Source organism: Curcuma longa, chromosome 11 (assembly GCF_044706935.1).
Source record: "Curcuma longa cultivar G26 ecotype Majalengka, Jawa Barat chromosome 11, ITB_CL_G26_1.1, whole genome shotgun sequence".
In the NCBI taxonomy this organism is placed as follows: domain Eukaryota; kingdom Viridiplantae; phylum Streptophyta; class Magnoliopsida; order Zingiberales; family Zingiberaceae; genus Curcuma; species Curcuma longa.
The window spans coordinates 13971334-13997889 of NC_133871.1; the positions used below are offsets into that span (position 1 = coordinate 13971334).

General features: G+C 35.8%; 5 protein-coding genes and 1 long non-coding RNA gene across 10 annotated transcripts; 4 read left to right on the forward strand and 2 right to left on the reverse strand.

Annotated features, from left to right (window-relative positions):
* Positions 1-249: 249 nt before the first annotated feature.
* LOC141840310 (uncharacterized) lies at positions 250-8579 on the reverse strand. Its single transcript, XM_074728251.1, has 12 exons — positions 8460-8579; positions 6280-8114; positions 6156-6189; positions 5052-5128; positions 3739-3798; positions 3531-3641; positions 3367-3423; positions 3171-3260; positions 2505-2946; positions 1826-1935; positions 718-748; positions 250-635 (listed from the first exon to the last, which is right to left on the reverse strand). Exons 2-12 carry the CDS (start codon positions 8077-8079, stop codon positions 523-525), a joined length of 2925 nt encoding a protein of 974 aa, XP_074584352.1. The 5' UTR covers positions 8080-8114; positions 8460-8579; the 3' UTR covers positions 250-522.
* Positions 8580-9118: 539 nt separating this feature from the next.
* Positions 9119-16552, reverse strand: LOC141840573 (uncharacterized). Of its 2 annotated transcripts, none has more exons than XR_012602749.1 (3): positions 16349-16552; positions 13492-13655; positions 9119-9672 (listed from the first exon to the last, which is right to left on the reverse strand). It is a non-coding gene; the product is annotated as an uncharacterized LOC141840573 (long non-coding RNA). The 2 variants fall into 2 exon arrangements; XR_012602748.1 differs by having other exon boundaries at positions 13488-13655.
* LOC141840572 (transcription factor ILI5-like) lies at positions 13239-13969 on the forward strand. Its single transcript, XM_074728609.1, has 2 exons — positions 13239-13388; positions 13504-13969. Exons 1-2 carry the CDS (start codon positions 13281-13283, stop codon positions 13657-13659), a joined length of 264 nt encoding a protein of 87 aa, XP_074584710.1. The 5' UTR covers positions 13239-13280; the 3' UTR covers positions 13660-13969.
* Positions 16553-19250: 2698 nt separating the features above from the next.
* Positions 19251-19890, forward strand: LOC141842103 (mini zinc finger protein 2-like). Its single transcript, XM_074730319.1, has one exon. The coding sequence runs from the start codon at positions 19364-19366 to the stop codon at positions 19688-19690; it is 327 nt and encodes a 108-aa protein (XP_074586420.1). The 5' UTR covers positions 19251-19363; the 3' UTR covers positions 19691-19890.
* A 1285-nt stretch (positions 19891-21175) lies between these two features.
* Positions 21176-23860, forward strand: LOC141841295 (photosystem II D1 precursor processing protein PSB27-H2, chloroplastic). 4 transcript variants are annotated; one of them, XM_074729438.1, is made up of 4 exons: positions 21176-21328; positions 22477-22598; positions 22686-23101; positions 23474-23860. In XM_074729438.1, the coding sequence occupies exons 2-4, from the start codon at positions 22517-22519 to the stop codon at positions 23609-23611; spliced, it is 636 nt and encodes a 211-aa protein (XP_074585539.1). In that variant the 5' UTR covers positions 21176-21328; positions 22477-22516; the 3' UTR covers positions 23612-23860. The 4 variants fall into 4 exon arrangements, with proteins under 4 accessions (XP_074585539.1, XP_074585541.1, XP_074585543.1 ...); XM_074729440.1 differs by having other exon boundaries at positions 22719-23101; XM_074729442.1 differs by lacking the exon at positions 21176-21328 and having other exon boundaries at positions 22511-22598; positions 22744-23101.
* An 867-nt stretch (positions 23861-24727) lies between these two features.
* LOC141842241 (acireductone dioxygenase 2-like) lies at positions 24728-26187 on the forward strand. The gene is made up of 7 exons (XM_074730459.1): positions 24728-24756; positions 24840-24948; positions 25057-25148; positions 25263-25383; positions 25499-25623; positions 25720-25793; positions 25885-26187. Exons 1-7 carry the CDS (start codon positions 24733-24735, stop codon positions 25937-25939), a joined length of 600 nt encoding a protein of 199 aa, XP_074586560.1. The 5' UTR covers positions 24728-24732; the 3' UTR covers positions 25940-26187.
* Positions 26188-26556: the final 369 nt, after the last annotated feature.

Sequence of the window (26556 nt, forward strand, 5' to 3'; positions counted from 1 at the left end):
AAACCCGGACAAAAATGCCATAGTCAATTGAACATAAGTATTTAAGATTAAATTTTACTTTTATTTATTTATTTGGCTATTATTTGTGTTTCCCAGTTTTTTTAAAAAATAATAATAAATTTAGAAAACACATCCTTTTATTTTCTCTCTCCAAAAACATAAAGCACCAAAGAACCATTTTGTATCTTCTTGCTCCTCACATTTCTATCCCTCGTAGGAAACAGACTACCTGAATTTTGATGATAGGTCTGAAATTAAACAAACTGGGTCCATAAATTTTAAAGATACACACAGACTAAAGAAATTCCCCATCTCTAGTTTACAAACAAAACCTCATAACTATCAGAACTACATCTCCTACACCTACAAATAAGCACACATTGCTGCTACAGCTAAATTAGAATGTTAACATCATAGGCGTCACCTAAAGTACATGTCACAGCATTACATGAGTGAAGTGCTAGCTCCATATGAATGTTAACTATTCTGCTTCATTGCCTGCACATTTTCAGCATCTTTGTCTCATTCTTCATCGTCTTCGTCCTCCTCAGCTTCAGCCAATTTGGTCAGCTCCTCTTGGATTATCAGCTTTATCGTTGCTTTCCGGGGATTGAGATCCACTCTATACTGTGTAGCTGATGGAGAATTGACAAAATTGTAACATTGTACAGTTGATGAAATAGAAGAAGGAACAGGTAAGGGTTCTAAAGTACATACCAAGCAGCTTCAGAATATCTGTGAAAGTTGCCTGAAACAAACAATAGGACGCTCAAAGTGATTAGTAAGATCCAAATTCCAAAGAATTAGAAAGTTATCAGGAGATGGAAGAGAGCGCAGATACATACAATAGGTATTTACCAAACTGTGGTCCAGTAATTTATTATTATTATTATTCAAAAGGTGCCCCGGGTTCATTTTTCTCCATAATACCCAAATTTACCTCTAAAAGAAGCCACAAAGTGATTTATAAATATAAATTTATCTCATATTTGGTACTGAGGCATTTTCAAACTTGTAGATTTGAAAATGTATTTTTTGGCTCTAAGTTTTGCTGTAAATTGATTTGCAAACTACCATACAGCACATTCTTTTATCACAAGGCAACCTGATTTGGAAATTTGATTACACCATAAAAATTATATATTTATCAGATCATGTTCTACTTTGTGGTGCCTAAAGTAAACATTTCAAGTGACCAAAATTGGTTTTTTTTTTCCTTCTAAATTTTGAGATAAACCAATTTGCAAATCGCCTTGCACAGTCAAATAATAAATTTATTTCATGTTTAGTTTTGAGAGACAGACACTCCAAGTTGCACATTTCAAGTTTTCAAATGTCTACGTATATCTTTTGGCCCTAAATCTTGCCATTTGCAGATCAACTTCAGCAGGTTTAATGTCATTTTCCACTATGAAATTAGATCAACTTGTATTATAAAAATTACAAATTTATCTCATATTCACCTTTGACACACCTCAAGTTGAACAGTTAGGTTTTTGGATACAAAAATGTTTTTTTACCAAAATTCCTGTTGCAAGCTGATTTATGAATCAACTCACAACACCTGTTGAAAAAACATTAAATCACTACCAAAACTGTCATAGGGAAAATTAGATTCGGGTTGCCTTTTTGGTTAAAAAGAAATTTGCAAGGATGCATTTTGGTGAATACTAAGTAGACTTCTGTGATCTTCCTCACTGTCTATTTGAGTGTATTTAAATATTATTGCATACCTTAGTAGTGCTCCAAAGAAACAGTTGAAGTGCATTTCTGGAACAATCTAAGTAATCTACATAAACAAACAATCTTTGTAGAACTAGCTCACCGTGTTAAAGTCGACTTCCTTCAAAATTTCACATATTTTCTTTCGTAATTCCTCCTTGCTTGGTTGTTGGGCTTTGGATTTTGCTTTATTATCTTTACCGACTCTTTTACCTTGATCAAAAGTGAAATGCATTTCAGAACAAATGCAACAAAAAAACTAATTGCGCTAAAATCCAAGACAAAATTCATTGAAACTTGAAGCTCTAACTATGAAGAGAACGATAACTGAATGAAAAAAAAAATGCTGGACAGGAATACAAGAGTCATTAAATAAATAGGCAAACAAAGAGAGTGTAGACAAGCAACAAATACATCCACATATTAAATGCCACAAACAAGATTTATTGCAAGCGTTGTCAAACCAAGCTAAGTTAAACAACTCTGTGATCCAATTAGTGAAGAGATGTTACCAGTATCATGGAATCAAAGCGGCAGAAAATGTTCCTATTTCAGACCCGACATGAATAGAATATTTTCTCTAAAAAAAGGCAATTTGTAACAAAATGGATTTGCAACAGAAGCAATATCAATGAATTAAGCAAAATTTCCAGAATAGTGTTGCAATATCATTGAATGTACCTATTTAATGGAGCAGGATAGTAAAGACGATGTTGAATAAAAAATGGCCTAAATCTCCTGTAGCCAGACATTATAATGACAATTTATGGCTGATAGATTACCAGTATCCTTTTCTTTCTTTGCTGATCTAATGGTTGACTTTTTCTTAGGTGAATCAGCCATTTTCTTCTTCCTGGAGAAGACCTTTGTACCTACATCATCAACACCATCCTTTGTTTTGGTATGTAAGGAGGATGATTGTTTAGTAGAACCCTTGGCAGTTGCAGAAACTAACTCTGCCTTAGAGTTGGTCCCCACCGTTTCCATACCAATAGAATCCTTCTGTTTAGAAACTCTCTTCTTCTCCTTGTTCCCCTTTTCTAGATCCTCTTTTTCATGTTCATTTTCTTGGGACATGTCATGAGTTTCATCATCATCTTCACTCTCAGAAAGATCAACTGGTTTGCCTTTGCGAGGACCACTTTCATTGACTTCATCTCCATCATCCATTTCTGATAAGCTTTTATCTCCTTCGCTCAGAGAGGCATCATCTGTGTTCTCTTTCTGAATGTGAAAGAAAAATAATGTCAAAGAGGACATAATCTAACTTTATCAATCACCATAACAAACCTACATAATGAAATATGAACTGAGATAATAAAAAAATGAAGTTTAAGTGCAAAGGGAAGGACATAGAATGATACTACTGATTGTTGGATTCAGTTTTTTCTGATACAGACATAGAATGATACTACTGATTGTTGGATTCAGTTTTTTCTGATACAGACCTTCCTAGACCTCTTTGAATGTGCACCTTCAATTCTCTTTGAAGAACTTCCCTTGGCTACTCTCTTGCGTTTTCTGGATTTTCTTGATTGCTACGAAAAAAATAGTAAACAATGAGCATATGAATGAATCCCATCCATCAACATTAAGATACTAAGAAATAAAGCATAAGAGAGTTGTCCAATTCAGAAATATTACTTCATTGCTAGGATGAGGGGCAACCAAAAAGTCCAACAACTTTTCTACAAGTTCTTCCTGTAATATGTAGTCCAAATAATCAGTATGAGACATTCAGAAGCAGGCATAGATGAGAAGGCAATGCCACTTCAGATTAAAACCTTAGAAGTGGAGGATCAACATACCTTTCTAGAATTGGCTTTGGAAGCAGGTAAATCAAACAGATCGCATAGATCCAACAGCGTATCTTTTACATACTTGTCAAGTTTCTCCTTCATTTTAGCTCTCTGCTTTTCCTGGAGAAGATAAAATTTAGCTTGCAAGGAAAAATGAATAAAGAACTAGCACTAGGGTAAGTGCAAAACAAGTAATTCTTGAAAAATGAACTCTTACGTCACTTTCATGCCATACAAAACCTGAAAACTGGAGAATATGATGTTTGAAATTCACTGCCTGCAATAAAACAAAACAATATCTTTCAGAAATGCATTGGTAATGGAGACTGATGGCATCAAGTCAATAGGTACATATGACTGTAGCATATATTTCCAATTATTCAAACTTGCAGCAATAACTAGAGTTGAGCCTTCTTTCAAGACACTCACTAGATTGAAAACATTAAGTGGAAAGATTTGATTTAAAGCATATTCACAATACAAAGCAAGAACAACACAATTCCCACAACATTCTCGCGTAGACTCAAAGATACCATTCTTAAATTTGTTTAGGGATGTAAACATGGACATTAAAAACCTCAACAGATAGTGACACTCATGTATATAAAAAAGAAAGTAGCACAGTATCAACATCATAGTCATTGTGGGAGGCTTTCAAGTAATGGAGGTAAAAGGCCTGCCAAGCTACCATCTTGAGAACCTCCATAATTGAAGGTAATCTTATTGCATTGCTCAGTATCTAAAAGAATACCTGAGAATGTTCGTTCAGATTGACTACTGTGTAATTATACAGGTTATTAGTATCCTAAAGTACCCTATACAAGCATCTATAAGAGAAACTGAAAATTAAGAAAGCAAAGATAAGTATTCTTCTGTTTGATGCTCTACTTCTCTAGACTCTGGTTTATATTCTGTGTGGATATAGTAAGAGGTTGGTTTAGCCCTAGCAATAGCTATCAACCTGGCAAGGTCTTCGAGAATAAGGGTGGGATGATCTATATTAGGCTGCCACCCCTTTTTGTCCATTTTTTTCTATGCAAGGAATCCATTTGATCAACTTCAAAAAATCAACTTTTTTATCATTAATTTCAATTAAATGAAATATAATGTGAAATTTTTGAAAGTAAAACAATGTGTCTCACAGTAACACTCATTTAATGCAAATAGTAATGTCAAAAGGTCAATAAAAAAATTCTAGGAAAATTAAAAATATGCAAAGTGAAAATCACAACTTTATGCAAAAAAAAAAAACAAAGTTCAAAATAATTCGAATAAACCAAGAAGCATAGGTATGCAATATAAATTAGCTATTCACAGCAACACTTTAGAACAATGAGGCAGCATCAAATCATTTGAAACAAACATAACCACTACAAACAAATTATAAGCCAATCAGAAAATGATACTTATGTTGCAAACAACTTAGGGTACTACTTAAGCCATAAAAGTGCACCATGCCTGAACCAACCATAGAAGAAATTAGAAAGAATGACAAGACATTATAGAGAATAGAGAAAGCATACTCCGCACCTTTCCTCTCCTTCCAAAAAGGGTATGATGAATCAATTTAATATCATCAGGTTTCTTCCTTGCTAGCTTGTGAGCCACTGGAATGAAGAACCACACGTGCATGAAATATCATATAGTTAGAACATACTTGATACATGAAGGAAAAGAAAAGTAAATTGCAAGTTATAAAAATACGGCCTAAACTATAATACAATTTTGGATTTTAGATGTTAAATTATTAGAATCCTGACAACAATATTTACTTTGGATTTTAGTTTATAATTAAACGTTTTATCTTGTTTGAGGGAATAGTTGATGTATATAAATAAGTTAAAATTGGTGAATAAGTATTTAATCAAGTGGTAATGGTATCCTACAATTGACAATAATTCTACATGCATCCTTCCAATTTGTTTCGTCTATTTTGCCAGATAAATCTAATACACCAACAAGTTGAATAATGAACAGACTTCTAATTGACCAGTGAAGAGCAACAATAAAAATGTATATCATATATAATTGGGAAAACAATGTTGCATGACAACTAAGCAAGCATGAACAACCATCTCTAAGGAAATTGTGTTTATCTAATAAATTTTAAGCAAAACAAATTTCATAAGGAGCAAAACAATCAATTCATAAGGAATGTTGGTTACAAAGATAAAGAACCGCAATAAATGAATTGGTAACGAGACATTTAAGCATATAGACCAACTGATAAGGTCAGTCATATACAAGAAGTTCCTCCAAATAGGAGACAATTTTATGGTGCAAAAAGGAAACACAAAAAATCATACATAATCAGGAAAACAATGCTGCATGACAACCAATTGAAGCACAAACAACCATTTCTAAAGAGAATTGTATTTATCTAAAAAATTTGAAATAAAACAAATTTGACAATTAGCAAAATAATGAAGTCTTACAAAGTCAATGAAACAACAAAAAATGAATTGGTAACAAGATACTTGAGCACAAACTGACAAGCTCAGTCATATATAAGAAATTCCTCTGAATATGAGACAATTTCTTTATGAGAACATAACAAAATTCAAGAAAACAAAAGGTTTCCATTTTAATGTCAATATGAAACTTCTAAATTGGAATATATCATAAATAGCATACCACTTGGTATATCCTTCAATGGAGTGCCACGTCCCTGTAACAAGAGATATCTCAGATATCCATTGATTAAAGTAGAAACCTCAAACGGCAAGATTAAGAGAAAAGCAAATGCATAATAAAATACCTTTTCAACTTGGAACTCCCTTGATGCCTCATTTTCAATTACTTCGACCAATCTCTCTACAGCTTTTCTTTCACGCACAGGGCGTTCAATGGATGAAGAGATAGGACTATTTAGTAACTCATTGGCTTTTGTCACACTTACACCTCCTTTTCTCTTTTTTATTTGAACCTGCGATCTTTTTCTCTTATACCCTACAGTTTCATTATCCCTGTTATCCTTCTGTCCAGTATTACCATTTTCTTCACCCTCCATATGATTTTTTGGTTCTCCCTGCTTTGGTTCTTGCTCCACACCCTCCTCTTCTTTTTCCACTCCCTCATTTTTTTCATCCTCTGCATCTACCATTTCTGCATCCTCAACCGTGATTGCTTTATCACCTTCCACGGCAATCATTTTCCCATCCTCAACAGCCATTAGTTTATCACCTTCCGCATCAGTCTTCTTCCCATTCTCAGATTTGGCAGTACTTGGAGTTTTGATACCTTCTTTTGATTCTTCTACATCATTTGATTTTGCAGTGGTAGTTGTCACACCCTTTGCTGATTTATCACCTTCTTCCTCAACCATTTCTGTATCCTCAATAGTAGCAACTGTATCCTCAATCTCATTTTTGTCTTTTGTTTTTTTTATATCATTCTGTTTGGCCATTGTATCCACACCCTCAATTCTATTGTCATCTTTCGATTCTTCTGTAGTAATTTCTTTTTGCACAGGTCTTGCATCCTTCATTGTGTCATCTTCTTTTGATTCTTCTATAATACTTTCTTTTTGCACAGGCCATGCATCCTCAGTTATGTCATCTTCTTTTGATTCTTCTACAGCACTTTCTTTCAGCACAGGTCTTGCATCGTTAGTTGCGTCATCTTCTTTTGATTCTTGTGAAGTACTTTCTTTTTGCACAGATCCAGAATCCTCATTCATGTCGTCTCCTTTCGATTCTTCTACAGTATTTTCATTTTGCACTGGTCTTGCATCCTCAATTGTGTCATCTTCTTTTGATTCTTCTGTAGAACTTTCCATTGGCAGAGGTCGTGCATCCTCAGTTATATCATTTTCTTTTGATTCTTCTACAGCACTTTCTTTCAGCACAGGTCTTGCATCCTTAGCTGCATCATCTGCTTTTGATTCTTGTGAAGTACTTTCTTTTTGCACAGATCCAGAATCCTTGATCATGTCATCTCCTTTTGATTCTTCTATAGTATTTTCGTTTTGCACTGGTCTTGCATCCTCAATTGTGTCATCTTCTTTTGATTCTTCTGTAGAACTTTCCATTGGCAGAGGTCGTGCATCCTCAGTTATATCATTTTCTTTTGATTCTTCTATAGCACTTTCTTTTTGCACAGGTCTTGCATCCTCAGTTGTGTCATCTTCTTTTGATTCTTCTAAGGTACTTTCTTTTTGCACAGGCCCAGAATCCTCAATTGTATCATCTTCTTTTGGTTCTTCTACAGTATTTTCATTTTGCACAGGTTGTGCATCCTCAATTGTGCTGTCTTCTTTTGAGTGTCCAATATCATTTTCTTTTGCAGTGCCCTTTTCTTCAATGTCCTTCTGTTCACCATTCTCCTCTTTGTTAACTGCGCTATCATTTCCCTTATCTCCAGATTCGGACACAACATTCCTCGGTTCCGGAGGACCAGATCCATTATCTATTGTGGCCTTATCCACTGTGTCACTTTTAGGTTTAGTGTCCAACTCTTCAGAATTAACAGATACAAAAGTATTACCTTCAGGTGACGGAGCAGACCCACTTTCTATCATAATTCTCTCCACTTCAGATGATGGTTTGTCTTCAACCATCCCAACAGGTTTAGACGCTAGAAACGTAACTCGACCTAAATAACATGGAAAGATTGAAAGAGGAGCAATGTTATGCATCGGCAGAACGAAAACAGTTGAGTTTAGTGTAGGAAGAGCAAACTAAAATGCAAACAAAAACAACAATTTCCAGCAAGCAGAAACCTAATTATGGAACCCTATCTCCTCCACAATTCATCACATACACGAAACGCGAGGCAGACATAGGGTAAACCAGAAGGGCAAAGAATAGTCTCAAACGGCTGTTTCCAAAACCCTAGCTGGATCAAACATCATGGACCTTGTTCAAAACAATAGCTAAATCATAGCAAAAACGATGAAAACATCAAGTATAATCCGATTGAAACCACTAGAGGAGGCACCTGAGGAAGATACTCGAGCTGAGCGCAACAAAAGTTGGGCCTTCAGAGAGCAAGAGTTCAAACTCGCCCGTTACTCCTTCCCTCCCTATCCATTGTACGAAATCTCTGCTTGTCTGCTGCAGCTGCTGCGGAGAAATAATAATAATAATAATAACAATAACAATAATAATATCATAATTCACTTTCGCCCCTCCTAAACTTATTTATAGTTTTGCAAACCCTTTCAAACTTTGAAATTGTCAAAGTACTCCTTAAAAATTTTAAAATAAAGAAGCACGAGTTTAAAATTCTAAAAATATTTTGTATTCGTTCAGCCAAGCCAAGGGCTATATTAGTCAACTATTTGCTTTAAATAGTTTCTTAAATTCATTTAAAATTATCCATGATACATAACCTACAATCTATTATTATGTATTCAATCAAATTTTTATTTACTAAACAGATGCTCAATTTTATTTTATTTTATTTTATTTTTGGATAGAATAAAGAAGCCCAATAATTTTTTACCTATAATTTCAATATTTTGAGGTTATAATTGGCTGGCATGTGCATTTTCACTCTCGAATATAAGAAGACAGTACGTGTAGGGAGCCATTTCTTTAGATTGTCATTGCCATGTTGATCGATTCGATGGCAAATGTAAGGTTTACATGAACACATTCCCCACGTAACCATCCATATTCCCAAAACAAAAGCGTAAGTTTCAGTTACATTTGCATTTAAATTCACCGTATCCTATCCTCTCCTCACTACAAAAATCGTATGGCAATCTAGCAGTTACAAGTTACAACGATGTTCATTGACGCAATGAAGAGTACTTAGATTGAGTTCAAAGTCTGACCAAACGATATTTCCCATCTTTAACTTTTATGATTGACTGCATCTTGCTTTAAGTAACAACCTTGGCACTGTTGACAGCACGGTTAAGAACAATGGAAATTAACATAGCTCCAGTGAAGAAATAACGGCGGTCTATCACATTTCTGGCTGTCCTTGCCGTCTTGGATACATGATACCTTTCATCAACAGATCTAACAGGAGCAGCACCAGGATAAATTGTGTTGATTCGTCAGATCCACTGACTCAGATCATCAACTTCCACTGCAGTGGTGACTAAAACCTGAAGAGATGCATTGAGGGATCCTCTAATCATAGCTTGCCTTGGGATAGTCCTAAAGTGCTCCCCAGGTATTCTCTAAAGGGTTGAGATTTCCTTAGAAAATATGCAGAGGATATTTAATAGACGCAAAAAGAAAACCCAGAAAACAGTATTTTCATATATTTTATCAAAAAGAAGCAGATTTTTTGCAATTATAATATGTATGCATATACATTGTGAAGGCAACATGGAAATTTGATATTCATTCTTTTTGCTGCTGCCCAAGCAATGAATTTGTACCACGTTACATGACTATTAATTCACAACTGTTACGATGAATTTATACAAAAGTCTAGGAGTCAGTTGCTCAGGCATCAGTTGAGGAACTAAGCCAAAGGAGCCAAAGTTAGGAGTAGTTCAGTCGAGATAGGGTTATTAAATTTAGTTCTGCCTAGGTATGGAGAATGATATGAAATAGTATTCAACTAGTTAGTATTGCTTGAGGTTCACAGTGTTGATCTAGCTTGGGCCACAGAGAAGGGATATGGGCTGATAGGAAAAGCTTGAGTCGAGATAATTTTGGTTGGTAGTCCACAGAAGTGAACAAAAAAAAGTGGCTTGAAGTGGAACAAAGTGTGGATGGAGGATGCCCGAGTTGGGAGTTATTTATCTGCCCTTGTTTAAATTCTCCTACAATTCCCCAAACAATTGTGGTTGTCCCCTTTATAGGTCCTGGGAGTAAATGCCCATTCAACGCCACCCAACCTTGCATCACTTAACTAATAGTTGACCCAATTGTCTTCCATTGTCACAACACCTCCTATCCTAGAGGACCTAGATGTATGCTGCTCCATGATTAGATCAACTTTCTTCTCCAGTATCATTCTCACATGTGTCATCACGATCATCCAACAATGGCAATATTAGTAGTGCCCATATTAACAATGAATAAATTGAAGGGTAAAACAAATGGATGCAAAGTGAAGATGTTCTAACATTGAATGTAAGTCACCAAGTAGTTTGGATATCTTTCCGACTCTCTTTCTCAATAGACCCATCCAATGCATGTGCTTGATGTAAATTTGAAATTTACTGGGGGATTCTATTGCAATATACTTGTCCAGGTAGGCAAATTACACCAGTTGAAAGAGTAAATTAAAACTAGCATGCATCTCCCACTGTTTCATATATGACGTACACAAGGATGCAATGCATCTCCAACTGCCACAGTTAAAGTGCGCATCCATGCATTTAATACCAACCCCATTCCTAACTCCATCTAAAATCTTACATCCATAACATATATAAATATATATATATATAAATAAAGGAAAAAACCTTTTATTGTTTTGATTTCTAACTGCAAAAGGTAGTTGCCTTTACATTTATAATTGTGCGAGGAAGAGAATAAATAATTTCTGAGCATTGGTTAGAGTGCGAACATGCAACATGCACTGCCTACATACTGCACCATGATGAGGTGACGATGAACCTTCAGGTTATAATTACGTTGTCTCTCCGATGGACTTCGGTTGGTCGCATGTTAGGTTGGGAATAAATAAGGCCAACGGCCATTTTGAACAGGTTATTTGTTTTAGCAAAAAATAATGTTCAATGCATACATACAGACATACATACTTGATGAATGCAAAAAATGAAAAATAATAATATATTGGCAGCAGACATATGATAGAACTTTGAAGAGACATCCTTATAAGCCTCATATTAATTTGCCTACAGACATTGTATGCCTACTGACATTTTCCTCTATATGAAAATTTTTAAAAATCTCCAAATGATGCGTGGGAATTAATCAGACCATTGCTAGTTAGTTTACAAGACAGAAACGTGTAAATTTTTAACATTTTTCTAAGCTGTATAACAGGACATGGATATGTATTGACCAATCAAATCTTATATGCTAAGGCACACTACATTATATATAGATAAGATATGCAGATATATATACAAAACACAAACACTGCTTCGGATGAATCAATTATATATATACTTTTCTCCTAATTTTTGCTGTAGTTCAACTAGATGAATGTAATCTAATCTGCAAGGCTGTCATTTTTATCTCTCAAACATATAGATATTTTATACGATTATATCTTAACTAGCTACAAGTTTGGACATGTCAAGGATTAATGCATATAACGTTGCATTTATGCTATATTTTTTGGTCAAATTTTATACTAAACCTTTTTGATGTGCAGTTGTTTTATTTCCTTCAACACGTCAATTTGTAAATTAAATAGCGATCAACTTGTCTAATGTGAAATAGACGCATGTCTAGTTTCCTTCTGTTTTATTAACTTAACGTGTAGTTTATTCATTATTTACATGCATGGATGAAAGACAACTACATTTGGGTGCCAATAAGCATCGCCACAACCCAAGCATTGTAATTAGGAAAGGAAATCCCATGGAGAGAACCTCCATAAGATTGCTACGAGGATCCTTTCTTTGCAGCAACATCTCATTTGGTTGTGATGTAATTTAGAATCAACGGCCCAGATCAAAATCCAATTGAATCATGTGGCCAGGAATGAGCCCTTCGTAGCAAATCCTAGACATGTACTCCACAGGATTGCATTCATCACACATATTGGAGACACATTTTGGTATGCTCTCACTTGTACCATTAACTCACTTCCCTCCATCACATTTTGCATCCATTGACAATTTATTCTTCCATTTTCCCAAATGATTCTGCCCCTCTTAATCACTCAGCTCCTTCACATTGTCAAGATTAGTCTTAGGATCTTTTTTTTCTTCATTAGTATTCAAAATTAGTCTAAAACGATTCATATTCCAAATAAGATCTACATTAAGCAAGCATCTCACATAACTAAGATCCAATCCAATCCCCCTCCATAGACAACTTTATATAATCTAGTCATTGTAGTTGTTCACGATATTGTAATATAGAGTGATAGCTCAATAGACTTAACTAAGTTAAAATCTTGTATAATTCTTCTTCTTCTGTTTCTTTTGACTTTTATTAAAAAGAAAAAGAATGTGTATATGCAATTGGAAATGCAGTTGAGGAGTTAAAGCACTTATATGCATGTGGGGGGTAGGCATGTAGTCCAAACATGTAGTACTCCCGCACAGCATGTCTCTCTTCATCACATGGAAGCTGTGAATGTGATGACAACTGAAAGCCCATGTGAGTGCCTACAGAGAATTTATCACCTGAATTAATGTCTACATATGGCAAGGTAGCCAACTTGACAAATTGTTAATACTAACAGACTCATAATTAACTCCCCAGCTGTTAGTTTAGTTAATTATTTGTAGGACCACAAGGACAAGGTCCTCAAAAAGTTGATCCCATTTTTCACCTCATGAAGGATATATATGTGGATTAAGATAAATCTAAATATGGTAGTACTTAGGCTCCAAACACACATCACATGCTCGCCTTCAATTGGTTGATGGCCCACGACTCATCGCAGTGCCATGCTACATCACGTGATCCTACTGATGTGGCACCATCCAGCTCCGCCATGTGGATTTTCACTTTCCACATCAGATAATATATGACTCTATAATCTGTTTTTTTTTAATAAAAAAAATAAGATTAGGATATCATAAAGATTTTAGCATTGATCATCATTTGCACTTAATTAGTTTGTTTTAATTTGACTTCTACTCCCCTATAAAGTTCTCGCACTGGTGCTTAGTTCATCACTTTGGATTCCACATTTGCCAAGATGTCCAGCAGAAGGTCCAGGATCTCAGAGGAAGAGATCAATGTGCTCATCTCCAACCTCCAGTCTCTTCTTCCTGACAATCGTCACCGACGTCGTGGCTCAAGCAGAGTAAGTTAATTGTAAACACGTAGTGATCATGCAAGTAATGTAATAATAACATCTACAAATTAATTATCCACTGCAAAAATAGAAATGCATGAAGCTTACTTACACACTGATGCAGGCTTCTGCAGCAAGCCTCCTTCTCGAGACGTGCAACTACATCAAGAGCCTTCACCAGGAGGTCGATGAGCTCAGCAATCAGCTCTCAGCACTCGTGGCGACAATGGATTTCAACAGTGCCCAAGTGGAGTTGCTGCAGAGTCTCTTCCTGTCCTGATCAATCAGAATACTGAATTTAGTGGCATCTTGTTTCTAGTACAGATCTACCATACATGCAAATAGTATCCCATGCAGATTGATGATCTGCACCAATTCTATAGCTTGTAAGACTATCTATATTTAATATACTAGGCAAGTAGCTAGTACTGGCTATATCATATATTGGCTTGTCTTCCTCATGTACAATTTTGTGTGATCTGGTTCATGTTGATCATCTATAGACAACTGACCAATCACTAATTAGATTAAAGCATTCTACTATCACTGCAACTTTTGCTTGTTGATACAAATGGCATCCATCTCAGTTCACAGTCAATATATATATTACAACTGCCTCTCACATTTAATTTGACATTAAGGATCCTAAATTGTTTCGTTAATAAATTATACTAATGTTCTATTTATATGTTCAATATCCAATGAATATTAATATTATCCAGTGACCACTTCATTCTGTATTGACACTCAAACCTGTTTGACATATGGACCAATTCCTTTGAGAGTATTATGAACTTTTTCCTTGACTTTAACCAAGTTATAAAGAATTATATATGTGGAAAAAAGAATAGGATAACAAACTGAGAATATCCAAATAAGTTGAACTTTACTGATAACTAAAATCTTAAAACAGTTAAGGCCTTGAAAAATTAGATCTAAGAACATCTACCTAATTTGTATATAGGCAGAAAATAATACAGATGCAAAACAGTTGGAGATATTCTGAAGGAAAATACAGAACTAACAAATTGTTTCAGGTTATATATACTAAGTGTGATAGTGAATTGGAAGTTTCAAAAGGAAATAAGATAGAATTTTAAATTTACAGTTTAGAGAAGCAAGTTGTTTTAATCAGAGAGATATAATACAATGAAGAAATGTTATTGTGGGGGTAATTGTGTAGAAAAAAGGAAGAATAAAACAATAAATGAAAAAAAATAACACTTACACAACTACTTGTGAAGTTCAAAAATCAGAAGAGTGATATATATATATATATATATATATACAAGATAAATTTTGTGAACAATTCTTTTTTGAAGGGTACATGCAGAGGCACGGTATTTGTCACATTGTAATTATGTAATTTGTAGAAAATTACCAGATAAGGCGGTAACTAAAATCTATAATTTGTTTTGCTAGCTGATTCATGTTCAATAACTTTGGTTAGGTTGCTTCCTTCATGCTGCAATATGGGGTTTCTTTCATGCTGCTTCCATCATAAGATGGGTCGACGATAGTTGTGTTAGGTTGGGTCCCACATCACTCATGGGTTTTGCTCATATGACAAGATCAGGCAGATGGAAAACATGGCATACTTCAAATTCTCAAAAGCTGGCTCTCAATAGTGGTATATTTTGTAGTTAGAGAATAAATTGAATCAATTGAAATTGAAGGCGTGAGGAACATAAGAAGACCAAAGGAATTCTACTTAACATAAAGATCTGTCTATTACTAGTGAGATAACATAACAACATTCAATAATGGTATAAGATTCATATAACCAAACCAAAATATTTGTGAATCGCCACTTCTTGACATTGTTAAATTCAAATGCAAGCTCATAATGTTCCACCACAGTATGAAAATTGTCATTTGCCTCCATTGTTCCCCTATAATCTTCACCTCATAGACCAAACAAAGTATGGTCGTACTAAATTTGTCAACCGACTCAACCCTCAAATCATTAAACTTATCTAATCTTATATCCCTGCACAACATCTAGCTTATTAAGACTCGCCATTGTATAGAAGAAATGCTGAAAAGAAAATAACCTTACTGACAGAAAGAAGTCAAATCATTGTTCCCATCTATGGTGTTGATTACACATTTACAAGAGAAAATTCATGATTATAAATAAAACAAAACACCCAAAGAATATCTCGACTCCCAAGGTTAAAATTTTCTCCATGTCCTAGATTACTCACATTCATATGGAATATTTAATATGGAATTACACCATAATTCAATAAACCAACAAGGTGGAACACTAATGACATCTATTTTGAGATACTGATATTCAGTCGTCAACTAGAGTGATATCACAATGTGGAAAAGATTTAGTATTCATATGGAAGAGTAATCAGATTAATGCTTAGTTGGGACACTAGGCCCATTCCAGATGTTCCTTGGCTCAAAAAAATAATAAACGGCTAATAATGTAACAAAGTATGCAAATTGTCTCATTTGCTTCAGTGAAACAGAGAAGGTCTCTGGGTTGAACTACCAAATACCCCAGTTTTAAATGAACAGAAAACACAAAATCCCGTGATGTGGGAAAATTGAGGTCAAACAGATGCATGATACAGTCGGAAAAACATTCTTATTGATGGGCAATCTCTCAGCATGTTATAGCTTTAAAACTAATCGAAAAAAGTTGCTTCCAAAAGGATCTGTATTAGAAAGTGATCATGAAAGCAAGTCGAATTATCTTTCAGCAATTACATGTCGGTTTCTAGATGGCCAATGGTCATGCACCCGATCAACAAATTTTTTTCCCCTCTCAAGGGGACCATTTCTCACTTCAACTAGGAATGCATAGCAACAAGACAACCTCCAGAGCCTGTCACAAACTGATTCGTGACAGAAAATGACCACCCCATTTTCCATCAGAATTCAGAGACTTACAAAATACCACTAAAGACTAAACTGCAAATCTTCCAAAAACTCGAATCCAACAAATACATTACCAAAAAGACACTTTAGGGCAGCTAGCTTCCATGTCCATACGTCCAATTAACGATCAAGCCGAGGAGCAGAAACCCTAGAACGACGAAAATCCGTTCCGAAAACCGATTCTGAATCATCCGACGGATCAAAGAAAGCAGCTTGAGGACCGTCGAGGGCGCGAAAAGAAGCTCTGGCAGGCGTTTGGGAACACGAATCGTCTTATTCTCATGATCTCATCTCTGGTCGAAGGCGATAGCCAATGCATCGATGCATATCAGTTGGCAAAAATAAATAAATAAATAAATATTGGCAAAAATCAAAGTCACGGTCAAGTTAACTGGCATAGACACAGTCACTGTTAATTTAGTTATGACAAATATTAAAATAGTGTTTTATCTTTTTTATTTTAAAGAATTTTACTGACGAAAATTGGTTAAATCAACGGTTAGATTTATTATTTAAATAGCTGGCTTAGTCACGAACAACTATAGATGTGGGACTAAAATTTTCGTCCCTGTTTTGTAACCGGTTTTTGCATGCAGTGAATATTGCTTATTTTGAAATTTTCCAACATGAACAGAAAGATAACAGACCATAGGAGTAGGTGACATGAATAGGTGGAGCAGACGAAGAGTGAACAAGCGAGCAAATTAAGCAGGACAAAAGAACCAAATAGGGCTTGGGTGGACTAGCTGGGAAGATAGAATGGGCCACGCTGATCTTTGTCATGCTGCTATTAGCTGCGCTGGCTTGTACACCATGCCATGCCATGCCATGCATCAGCTACCCATTCTTTACTTGCAGCAGCTGCTCAATCATGCGTTGCCTGATTGCCATCTACATCAACATAAAGTCAGATCCTAGATTTCCCACTAAATCTAGAAGCATTATTAATTAACCCACAACCCAATTCATCAAAAGTAAACACAAACAAATTAAAAGAATCTATATATAGGGATGGAAAGAAAGAAAGAATTTATGTTCTAAAATTTTAAGAAGCTCTTCCTCCTCTACTACTCTTGTGAGGTATGTAATTGCCATGTGAGTTGAGTTACTATTGTTTTTTTTTTTTTTTATTCCTTCCCTTGTTTTTCTTCAAATTTGTTTCTTTTCCTTGGACTAAAAGGGTAAACACAGCGTAGAAAGTAGTGTGCAATTAATAATAGAGGATATATAAGTAGCTAGCGAGGACAAATTAATTCAAGTAGACTCATTGAGCACGGAAGCAAACTAAAACGCTCACTTCCTTGTCAGTTTCCTCCCTAGCTCCGATCCATCCTCTACTTTTTTCTGTCAGCATCCATCAACTCCCTGCAATTTACAGAGCAATGGAGGAGATCCCTTGCACCAGAACATGCATGGTTGGATCGGTCTTTGCAGCTGCTTTCCATCGTACGCAGGCCTCTTAACTCCCCACAGCTAGCTCTTACCAATCACCCATCTCATCATCATATATATTTATATTTATATTTATATTTAGATATATAAATACGTACCTTTTTTAATTTCTAGATAATAATAATAATAATAATAATAATAATAATAAATTTTGATGATCAAGGTGAGTTATGTTGTTATATCAATCGTCTCTATAATTCGAAGAAGAAAAATGAGGGGAAAAGACCATTAAAAGTGTGTTTGGCGGATTGTATCCTCTGCTCCAGTTGAAGAGGAGTTAATGGTAGAAAAGTATAAAGGAAGTTATTGCATACCTAATCACTCTAATGAATGCAGCCTATTTATGGAGGAAGATTAGGTTTGAGCTTCGAGGAACAGTTCGATTTGGCAAATTGGTTTTGTTTTTAAATTAATCTCGTCAATATAATATGCATGTTTTGATATATATAAGCGTGGATGGTAATTAAAACTTTCATACAAAACCATATATCTGTAGAAGAATTAAGCTAGTGAACCTTGAGCTCGGATAGCTAGGATAGGATCCATTGAGATAAAATTGTATGTAATTGTATTTTTATACTAGTGGTGTTTACACTTTAATGAGTACTACTGTATGTGCCAGGGATCAAGAACGTAACGAGCTGGGAATAACAAGGCATTTGAATAGCAACTTGAATGTGCGCATGCAGTGGTCTACAATTTGCTTTTTCAATTCAATCTTTAGTTCGATTTTAATGTATAATTACTAGGTGACAAATTAAATGTATAATGATGGTCTGCTGCGTGAATGATTATTGTTTCATTTGAACATTATGCATGCCTGACCCCATCGATCAGTTCAATCAACGGAGCAATAATAATAATAATACTCTCGAATACTTTACTTTGACCAGAATGGTCTGATGGATCGAGTGAGAATTAAGGCCGTAGGTGGAACGTGTGGACAAGCAAGACGAGAATTAGATAGATGGAGCTAATTACAGCTGAGACGGAGGATGGATAGAAAACAGAGCAGAGGTACGTAGGAGACAGAAACAAAGATGATAAATTAAGAGAAAGGCAAGGCAGCTGTGCGTGGGGGGCCTTACCGATTATATATATATAGATATATAATTGATATGTATGATGTATCACCATTCACGGTTACTTTGCTTTTAGATGCATGCATGCCCTAGTTAGCTAGCTAGGCTAAGTCGACACATTTTGCTGGGTTGGGTGATGGGTTTGAGCCACCACCAGCACCAGCACCAGCACCACCAGCTCTAGCACCACCAGCTCCAGGCTCCAGCAGCTAGCAACTAACTCCAAGTGGGGGCGGAGCAAAAGATGTCTCTCCCTATCGTCTCAGGGAGGGCTGGTCCAGCTTGAGGTGGAATTGGTTGGACCATCAATTCGGCCGAATTAACCACTGCGACATCAATGCGGGTCATGTGCACCTTACCACAACCGGTCCAGGCATTAGGCCGGAGAGGAAAGACACTGCCAACGCAGGCGCTTATATATAATTCCCAAGGTAGGTGACCATCGAACTCCCTTCCCTGCCACTGTTACAAATTCTTCAAGAACTGGAGGGGGGCTAGCTAGCTAGGAGTATGCGGTGAGAGAGAGAGAGAGAAGAAGGATTAATTATATTGGAGATGATGAAGAGGCATCTGGTGGTGCTGAGGAGGTACGAGCCTGCGGGGAGGGTCCATGGCGGCGGGAGGAAGCAGGGGGGCAAGGTCAGGTACGCGGAGTGCAGGAAGAACCACGCGGCGGCCACCGGCGGCTACGCCGTCGACGGCTGCGGCGAGTTCATTGCCAGTGTGGGCGGGGGAGAGGAAGCCGCGCTCCGATGCGCCGCCTGCGGGTGCCACCGGAGTTTCCACCGGCGGGAGGTGGTCCGCGTCGAGGCGGCGGACGCGGAGGAGGAGGAGGACAGCGATTGCAGGACACCCGCTCAGCACCAGCCGTTAATCAATTAATTTGCCTAATTTGGATATGTGATTATTATTATTATTATTATTATTATTATTATTATTATTATTATTATTATTATTATTATTATTATTATTATTAGAAGGTTTGGGATGGTGATTTGATAATTTTCTTATGTAATTGAAAGTCTGCGTGACGTTGATACTTGAAAGTGAATTATGGTTTGGTTGCAAAACAAAAAAATATATATATAGATATATTATTTTATAAGGATGTAATTTGATGAAAAAATATTCTGGAGAAATTTCGATTTCATACTGTATGTTTTGTCTCTTTTTCCTACAAAATGTGTTTAGACTTTTAGATTTGTCAAAAACTTCTGCATGATTGAAACAAACTGTTGTTCTTTTACTTTGCCAATTGTCATTGCTATTTTGGTGGTGTTTTATTGGTTCTAAGATCTTTTAGGTGCATTTAGAAAAAAAACATGTACAATAAGTGGTGAAATAGAATTTGAGTGGAGGGTGAACGTTGATGAAGAGTAAAGACCCGTTAACAGATTTCGAATGCGCTTCCACGGAAAGCATAAAAAGAACCTATAGGAACAAAGAATTTATTATTGTATATAATAATTCCGCCCCACTTCTTTACCTGATTAAAAAGAAATTCTTCGATTCTGACCGTTAATCTCAATTGACATCATCCGATAAGGTGTTAATCAAGTATCCACGAATCTATTTTCAACTATAATATATTGTAAATTAAATTTTTCAGTAAAAAATTAATTTTAGAACATTAATTATAAAATGATACATTATTTGTACTTTTTAATTTATTATCAATATAAAATTTATATAAGACTGAATTAATCACTTTTAAAATTAAATAATTCAAAAAATTAAATACTTAAATTATCATAAAAATAAATACAACCTCTAAATCTTTGATGAATTTGTGTTTAGTGATCAATTGTTCACCTTGTAACGCGACTAGGCCATAGTGCTCCATCTTGCATTGCCTCATCACATCTTTTATTTATCAGCCTTGTCACCCTTTTAGACATCGCCCAATTTCAGGCAAACAAAAACATTGACTTTGAAATTTTAATTTCCTTTGTCGTAGTGTATTCTTCTCTTCGCTAAACAAAAAGGAATGCAAGACAATTGGAATAAATCTAATACGTAATTAAATTTAAATTAAATACTATTAAATTTCCAAATTGCAGTAGATGATATATATATTATTATACTTGGATTTCAATAGTGTCGCTTAATTATGTGGTTCCACTCGCTCCTAGTCATGTCAAAGCATTGTCAAGCCAGCTATATAATTTACATATTGTCATTTAAAAAAAATATTTAGGAAATATAATTTCAAGGGCTCGTATTCTATTTTACAGAATATGATATTGTAAAATAAATTATTATATTATTTCTAATGAATATTTATTTATTTAAAGTTTGATTTAATCAAACAAAGAGTTTTGAAATTATCGGATTTCGCATCCCCTACCTTGTCGGATTTTAGGCGGATTCTGCCGGGCATCCTCCACCCGCCAACGCCCGGTATTTTCGCGGCTGCGGTGGTCGACCGGTACGAAGGAAGGATAAGGCTCCGTGACCTTGTAGACCGCGAAGTGGAGGAGAAGATTCAAGCTCTGGACGTGAAATAGAAATCGCTGGCAGGTTCTACTGATTCCTCTATTGCTTTACTCCTCTCCAGCACAGTAGACAACTTTGTAACCCTAGTTTTGTTCCTTCGTTTGATTGCTAAGTTTTTGTCGATGATTGAAATGAAACAGCGGCCATAACTATAATTTTGATGCATGTTTGGGGATCCAAGTATGGTGTTTTACAAGTTTCTCCTCCTCATAGACCTTACTCTTGAATGAAAGATCTGAAAAGTTCCTCTTTTTGTGATTCTAATGTATTCTCCACCTCATAGACCTTACTCTTGAATGAAAGATCTGAAAAGTTCCTCTTTTTGTGATTCTAATGTATTGGTGGCTCAGCTTAAACTAAATATGTAGTTGAATATGAAAATGTTATCACTAGTTCCGTATGTGCTCCCTTATGTGTATATTCAGAATGCTAGTCATAGAAAAATGGGTGCATCTAAAGCATGTTTTTAGAAGCATGAGATGAGAGAATCATAACTCTGCCAAATTTTATTGTAGCTGGATGAGTACAAACCATTTGAGTTTAATCAAGGTTAAGTTTTGATATGTTCAGTTCGTCTGAAGCGACCCCCTTATTCAGTCCTGGTGCTTTATGAACTATTGAGTTTGATTGAGGTGGGATGCACTTTGGCCAAGGTGGGATTTGGTTTGTCCAGGATGGACAATGTTGGAGGTGAGCAAGAATAGCGTGCCAAGGGGAGACTTATAGAACATGGATCCTTTTGGTCTCTCTTGCTCTTTTGGAAGCTACTAACACTCGATAGACTCTGAAGTGTTGTTCTTCAAGCCTTCTGCAAAAACTGTCAAAAGTCCACAAAGGTACTATAGTGCCGTCGTATCTATAGTTATGGATGTGAGTTTCAACCTAAGCCCTTAACCCATGTATCTCCTGATTTGGTCCATCTACCACCTATTTTTAGTGTGGTTGGTTACTGTGTGGACAAGTTTGATCTATACACATATTGACCATCCAAAGTAGTTGGTTAGTAGGGTTGCTTATCTCCTGTCACTGCCTATTAAACATTATAACTTAAGGAGATGTTAAGTATGTGACTAATGGTGTTTCTTGAATGAGCTTCTTGTTATTATTATTGTCAACCTTACTCATGCCAATTGTATATTATTAACTTTCTCAAGTTTGCTTGTAACATGTAGAAGGAAATAGGAGAGACAGCTATTGATTATACTGCAAAACATGTTGGTTACCTTTTCTTCTATCCATGTTTGCTATATTTGCTCCTCGGAACCAAATGGAAGGAAGCAGTTTTGTATCCAATGTAAGTGATATCATGAAATCTTAGTACTTAGGCTTCTACAAACAATTACTTTGTGTCGTTTGACTTTATAATCACACAAAAGAACAGCTCAACCTCGATCGAAGAACACTTTCGTCTTAGCTTCTCAGGAAACTTTGCTTACCAGGAGGATTACTGCGATCTCCAGTGGCACCACATTGGTTTCTGGTCTAATATACAACACCCTTGCATTACCTATACGGGCAGAAGAAGATAGCAACCGAAATGATCCAAAGGACGAGGGAGACAATGGTGCTTTTGGCACTATCAAGTCGATATTTGACCCTGACGAAAAAACAAAGACTGGAAAGTTATTGCCAAAGGCTTACTTGAAGGATGCAAGGGAAGTCGTGAAGACCCTTCGGGAGTCGCTGGAGGAGGATGTGAAAGATGGTTCTAAGTTCAGAAGGGGCGCAGATGCAGCAAAGGAGTCAATCAGACAGTATTTGAGTAACTGGAAGGGACGATCGACAGTCGTAGCTGAGGTATGCATGCCAGCTTCACTTGCCATTTTTCGGCTTTGGAGTAAAAGTATCATGATATTCACCAAATGCAGAACTTTTACCATCCAATTTTTTTCCCCTTCTGCTTCCTTTTGTGTGTGATCTACTAGCTCATTGGTGGGATTAACAATTCACAAAATGCCTATCAAATTAAATATAAAATTATTTCAGCCACTTCATTTTACTAAGAATAGTAACCATGACTCCAGAGGTTATTTTGAAAAAGGAGATAAATCTTTGAGAGAGAGAAAGAGAGAGATTTTACTAGAATTTATTAAGTTGCTCATTTTTTTTATTATTGGTGTTGCCTTATTGTTTATAGTACCTTTGTTTACATCCAGTTTCGTATTTCAGGAATCATATGCAGCAATTGAGAAGGCAATAAGAACACTGGCTAGCTTCTATTCAAAGGAAGGTCCCTTCGCTACAATGACAGATGAGGTGAAAGCCACTATTTTGGGCGATCTAAAGACTGCAGAGGACTTCCTCTAGTGGTCGATCCATCTATATTGGGTACTGGGTCAGGTTGAACAAGTGGGTTTGCATCTGGCTGACTGATCTGTAAGCATGAATGAGTTTGTTAGTTGTGTTCTATTGCTCCCTCAATATATATGCTGTTGTACGTGAGTAATGAATTATTTCATCCTAAACAATTGAAGGATTTATAAAAAGATGATGTATGGCAAAGTAATCACATAATTTGGTTGTAGAGAGATATTGTATTAGTTTGTGATCTTAATTAGTGCCAAACATTTACATTTTGATATCAAGCAATTCACTTTGGATACAAATTTGCATATAAATGACCTTATTTCCTGATTCAGAAAATTGAGGACCCTGACATTTCAACGGTGCCAAATTGATTTTAGAGTTATCTCCAAGTTGATTTTAATTAAAATATTGTAAATAGGGAGACATTTCAATAACATCTTAATTATAATGATAATCTTATAAACGTTGACGAGAAATGAGAAAAGCAAGATTTTCCTGCTGTGAGGAAGACTAATGGAGAATTAATTTTCCTTCTCCTCGAGTAGATTTACATGTTAATGATAAAAAATATATATATATATAGAATATTTTATAGAATATAATATTTAACTAACGATCAATTAGAAACATCCAAACCTGAATTAAAGTGTGCACACGACAGGGATATATATATATATATATAATTCTCTAAAGAACTCAATTGTAATATTTTTATAAATGAGTTAATTTTTCTAGACACATCAAATCAATCTTCATAAGATTTGACCACATTTAATTCAAATATATTTTCTCCAGCTTCTTCAACAATGGCGTTCACACGTGACAGCCGTGTTCCAAGGACGTGAAGACAAAAAAGGCCCTTGTGTTCACACGATAATTCTAAAAGGAAATAATATTTAATTATTTTAATTTTGAAATTATTAACTATTACAAACGGGGAGTTTTAAAATGAAAGAGCCCTTTCCTTTAATGATTTGCCAATTATAAATAAATAAATATTTATTTAATGCAGAAGCAGAAAAAGAAAAAGAACTTAATTTGTGTGCCTATTATTTAAACCATGCCTTGGCTCCATGAAATGGATACAACTAAAGGGCTTCCATTCCATTAAGAAGAGAATAATGGAGACTGCGCTCTACTCTCAAGTAAGTAATCCATCAATTTCTCTTTCTCATCCTTGAGTTATCTATAAATTTTAATGTATTAAATTTGATATGGTACTGTTAAGGAGGAGATTGTGGAAGCTTGGCACATCAAAGACAGTTCTGAGGAGGAAGATCACAGATTGTCAAAACACTGTGAGCCTAAGGAATTTGTTTCCTTTCTCAAACTTGAAGGTCGTCTTCTTCTTCTTCTTCTTCTTCTTCTTTTCTTCTAAAAATATAAAGTTATTGGTTTGATGGAGCTTCTAATTGTACGTGTATATATGTATATTTAATTTGCAGAGCTTGGAATTCGGACTTGGAGAGTGGGCAGTGATCATGAAAACGAAGAGAAGGTGAAACAAATTAGTGAATCCCGAGGCTACTCTCACAGTGTTAGTGTATACTTAAGATGATTAGCTAGATCTATTACTTAGATTGTGTTTACTTGGTGGAAGGAAGGAAAACAGATTTAACCAAACATATATATACACAGTGCTGAGTTTTAGTTTTCCAACTTGCATGATTTGCATCCAGAGAGGCTGCCAAACTTTGAGCAGATACTGAAGAGGTTCTTCGTGGAGCACCTGCACCTCGGCGATGAGATCTCTTATTGCATCCAAGGCAGTGGTAATTTCTTAATCAAACAGACAACTAATTATTGACTAATTAACCGGTACAATTAAAGTCAAACACATAATTATAATTAACTATATAAATCTCGGTAATTGTTGGCAAATTAAAGGATATTATGATGTGAGGGATGAAAATGATCGGTGGATCAGAATAGCAGTGAAGGAAGGGGTCATGATCTTGCTGCCTGCTGGGATTTATCATCGTTTCGCTCTCGACCTCAATAAATACCTCAAGGTTTTCGTCGAGTCGAATTTATAATATCAACTATATATTTAATTAAGCATCGGAAACTGCTGTTTTGATCAAATTACTTGATGAATAACTCATCAGCTTCTAATCTTCAACGCCGGTCCGGCAGTCGTCTTCACCACCTACGAACGTCCTGGTGATGATCTTCCGGCGAGGTGTGTATTTTTTTAATGCCCTCCAGTAAATTACTTTGCTCTGAAGTGAATTAAATTGAATTGGAATTAATAGTTTGAATATATCATACAGAAAGCTGTATCTGGAGACGCTGTACGAGAAGGGAATGATGGGAAGTCCGCGTTGAAGTTGGCTGTTGATGAAGATTCATCGTTAAGTATCTGCAATAGCTAGCCTTCAATTTGATCTCGATGATCTGTTTCACTGTGCTTTAAGATTTCATCATGTTTTAGAGAGTTTATATTTTAGCATCTAGAGGAAATGAAGTAATAATTAAAAGGATGGAGATTCAGTGTAACTCCAAAAGCTCTTGTTTGTCTGCTAAATGTTCATGTAACTCTTACATGGCCGCTTTCATGGCTTCACTTCATTCGATCCAGACCGTCAATCTGCAAATAGACGGCAATTATTGTGGAATTGGATGTTCATTACTGCAAACGCAATTGGACGCAATCCTCTCCTTCCCTCCATCCTCAAAGGGAAGCACTCGATTCTTGACCTCCTCTTTCCCTTCTAGCGATTTCTGGGAACGAATCCATACGGTATGAAGAATTCCAGATCCATGAGAAGGTCAGCTACGAGCGCACCCTTCTCGTTCGATTTCTTCCATTGGTATATATCTTTACCTTCTTTTCTCTCTTCCAATTTGGTTTCCCCGTTTAGTGCTTATCACTATCCTATTAGAACGCTGGGCCTAGCATATATATGTTGTTTGAAATCTCATCCATCTTCTTTACTTAGACT

Coding starts and splice junctions, on each gene's coding strand:
- LOC141842103 (XM_074730319.1), top strand. CDS start 19,364: ATGATGAAGAGGCATCTGGTGGTGCTGAGGAGGTACGAGCCTGCGGGG.
- LOC141840310 (XM_074728251.1), bottom strand. CDS start 8,079: ATGGTTGAAGACAAACCATCATCTGAAGTGGAGAGAATTATGATAGAA. Junction 3,799..5,051: donor TTTTTGGAAGGAGAGGAAAG/GTGCGGAGTATG, acceptor GTTTTATTGCAG/GCAGTGAATTTCAAACATCA. Junction 3,261..3,366: donor CCCCTCATCCTAGCAATGAA/GTAATATTTCTG, acceptor TTTTTTTCGTAG/CAATCAAGAAAATCCAGAAA.
- LOC141840572 (XM_074728609.1), top strand. CDS start 13,281: ATGTCCAGCAGAAGGTCCAGGATCTCAGAGGAAGAGATCAATGTGCTC. Junction 13,389..13,503: donor GACGTCGTGGCTCAAGCAGA/GTAAGTTAATTG, acceptor ACACTGATGCAG/GCTTCTGCAGCAAGCCTCCT.
- LOC141842241 (XM_074730459.1), top strand. CDS start 24,733: ATGGAGACTGCGCTCTACTCTCAA. Junction 24,757..24,839: donor AGACTGCGCTCTACTCTCAA/GTAAGTAATCCA, acceptor GGTACTGTTAAG/GAGGAGATTGTGGAAGCTTG. Junction 24,949..25,056: donor TTCCTTTCTCAAACTTGAAG/GTCGTCTTCTTC, acceptor TTTAATTTGCAG/AGCTTGGAATTCGGACTTGG.
- LOC141841295 (XM_074729438.1), top strand. CDS start 22,517: ATGTTGGTTACCTTTTCTTCTATCCATGTTTGCTATATTTGCTCCTCG. Junction 22,599..22,685: donor GAAGCAGTTTTGTATCCAAT/GTAAGTGATATC, acceptor ACAAAAGAACAG/CTCAACCTCGATCGAAGAAC. Junction 23,102..23,473: donor GATCGACAGTCGTAGCTGAG/GTATGCATGCCA, acceptor TTCGTATTTCAG/GAATCATATGCAGCAATTGA.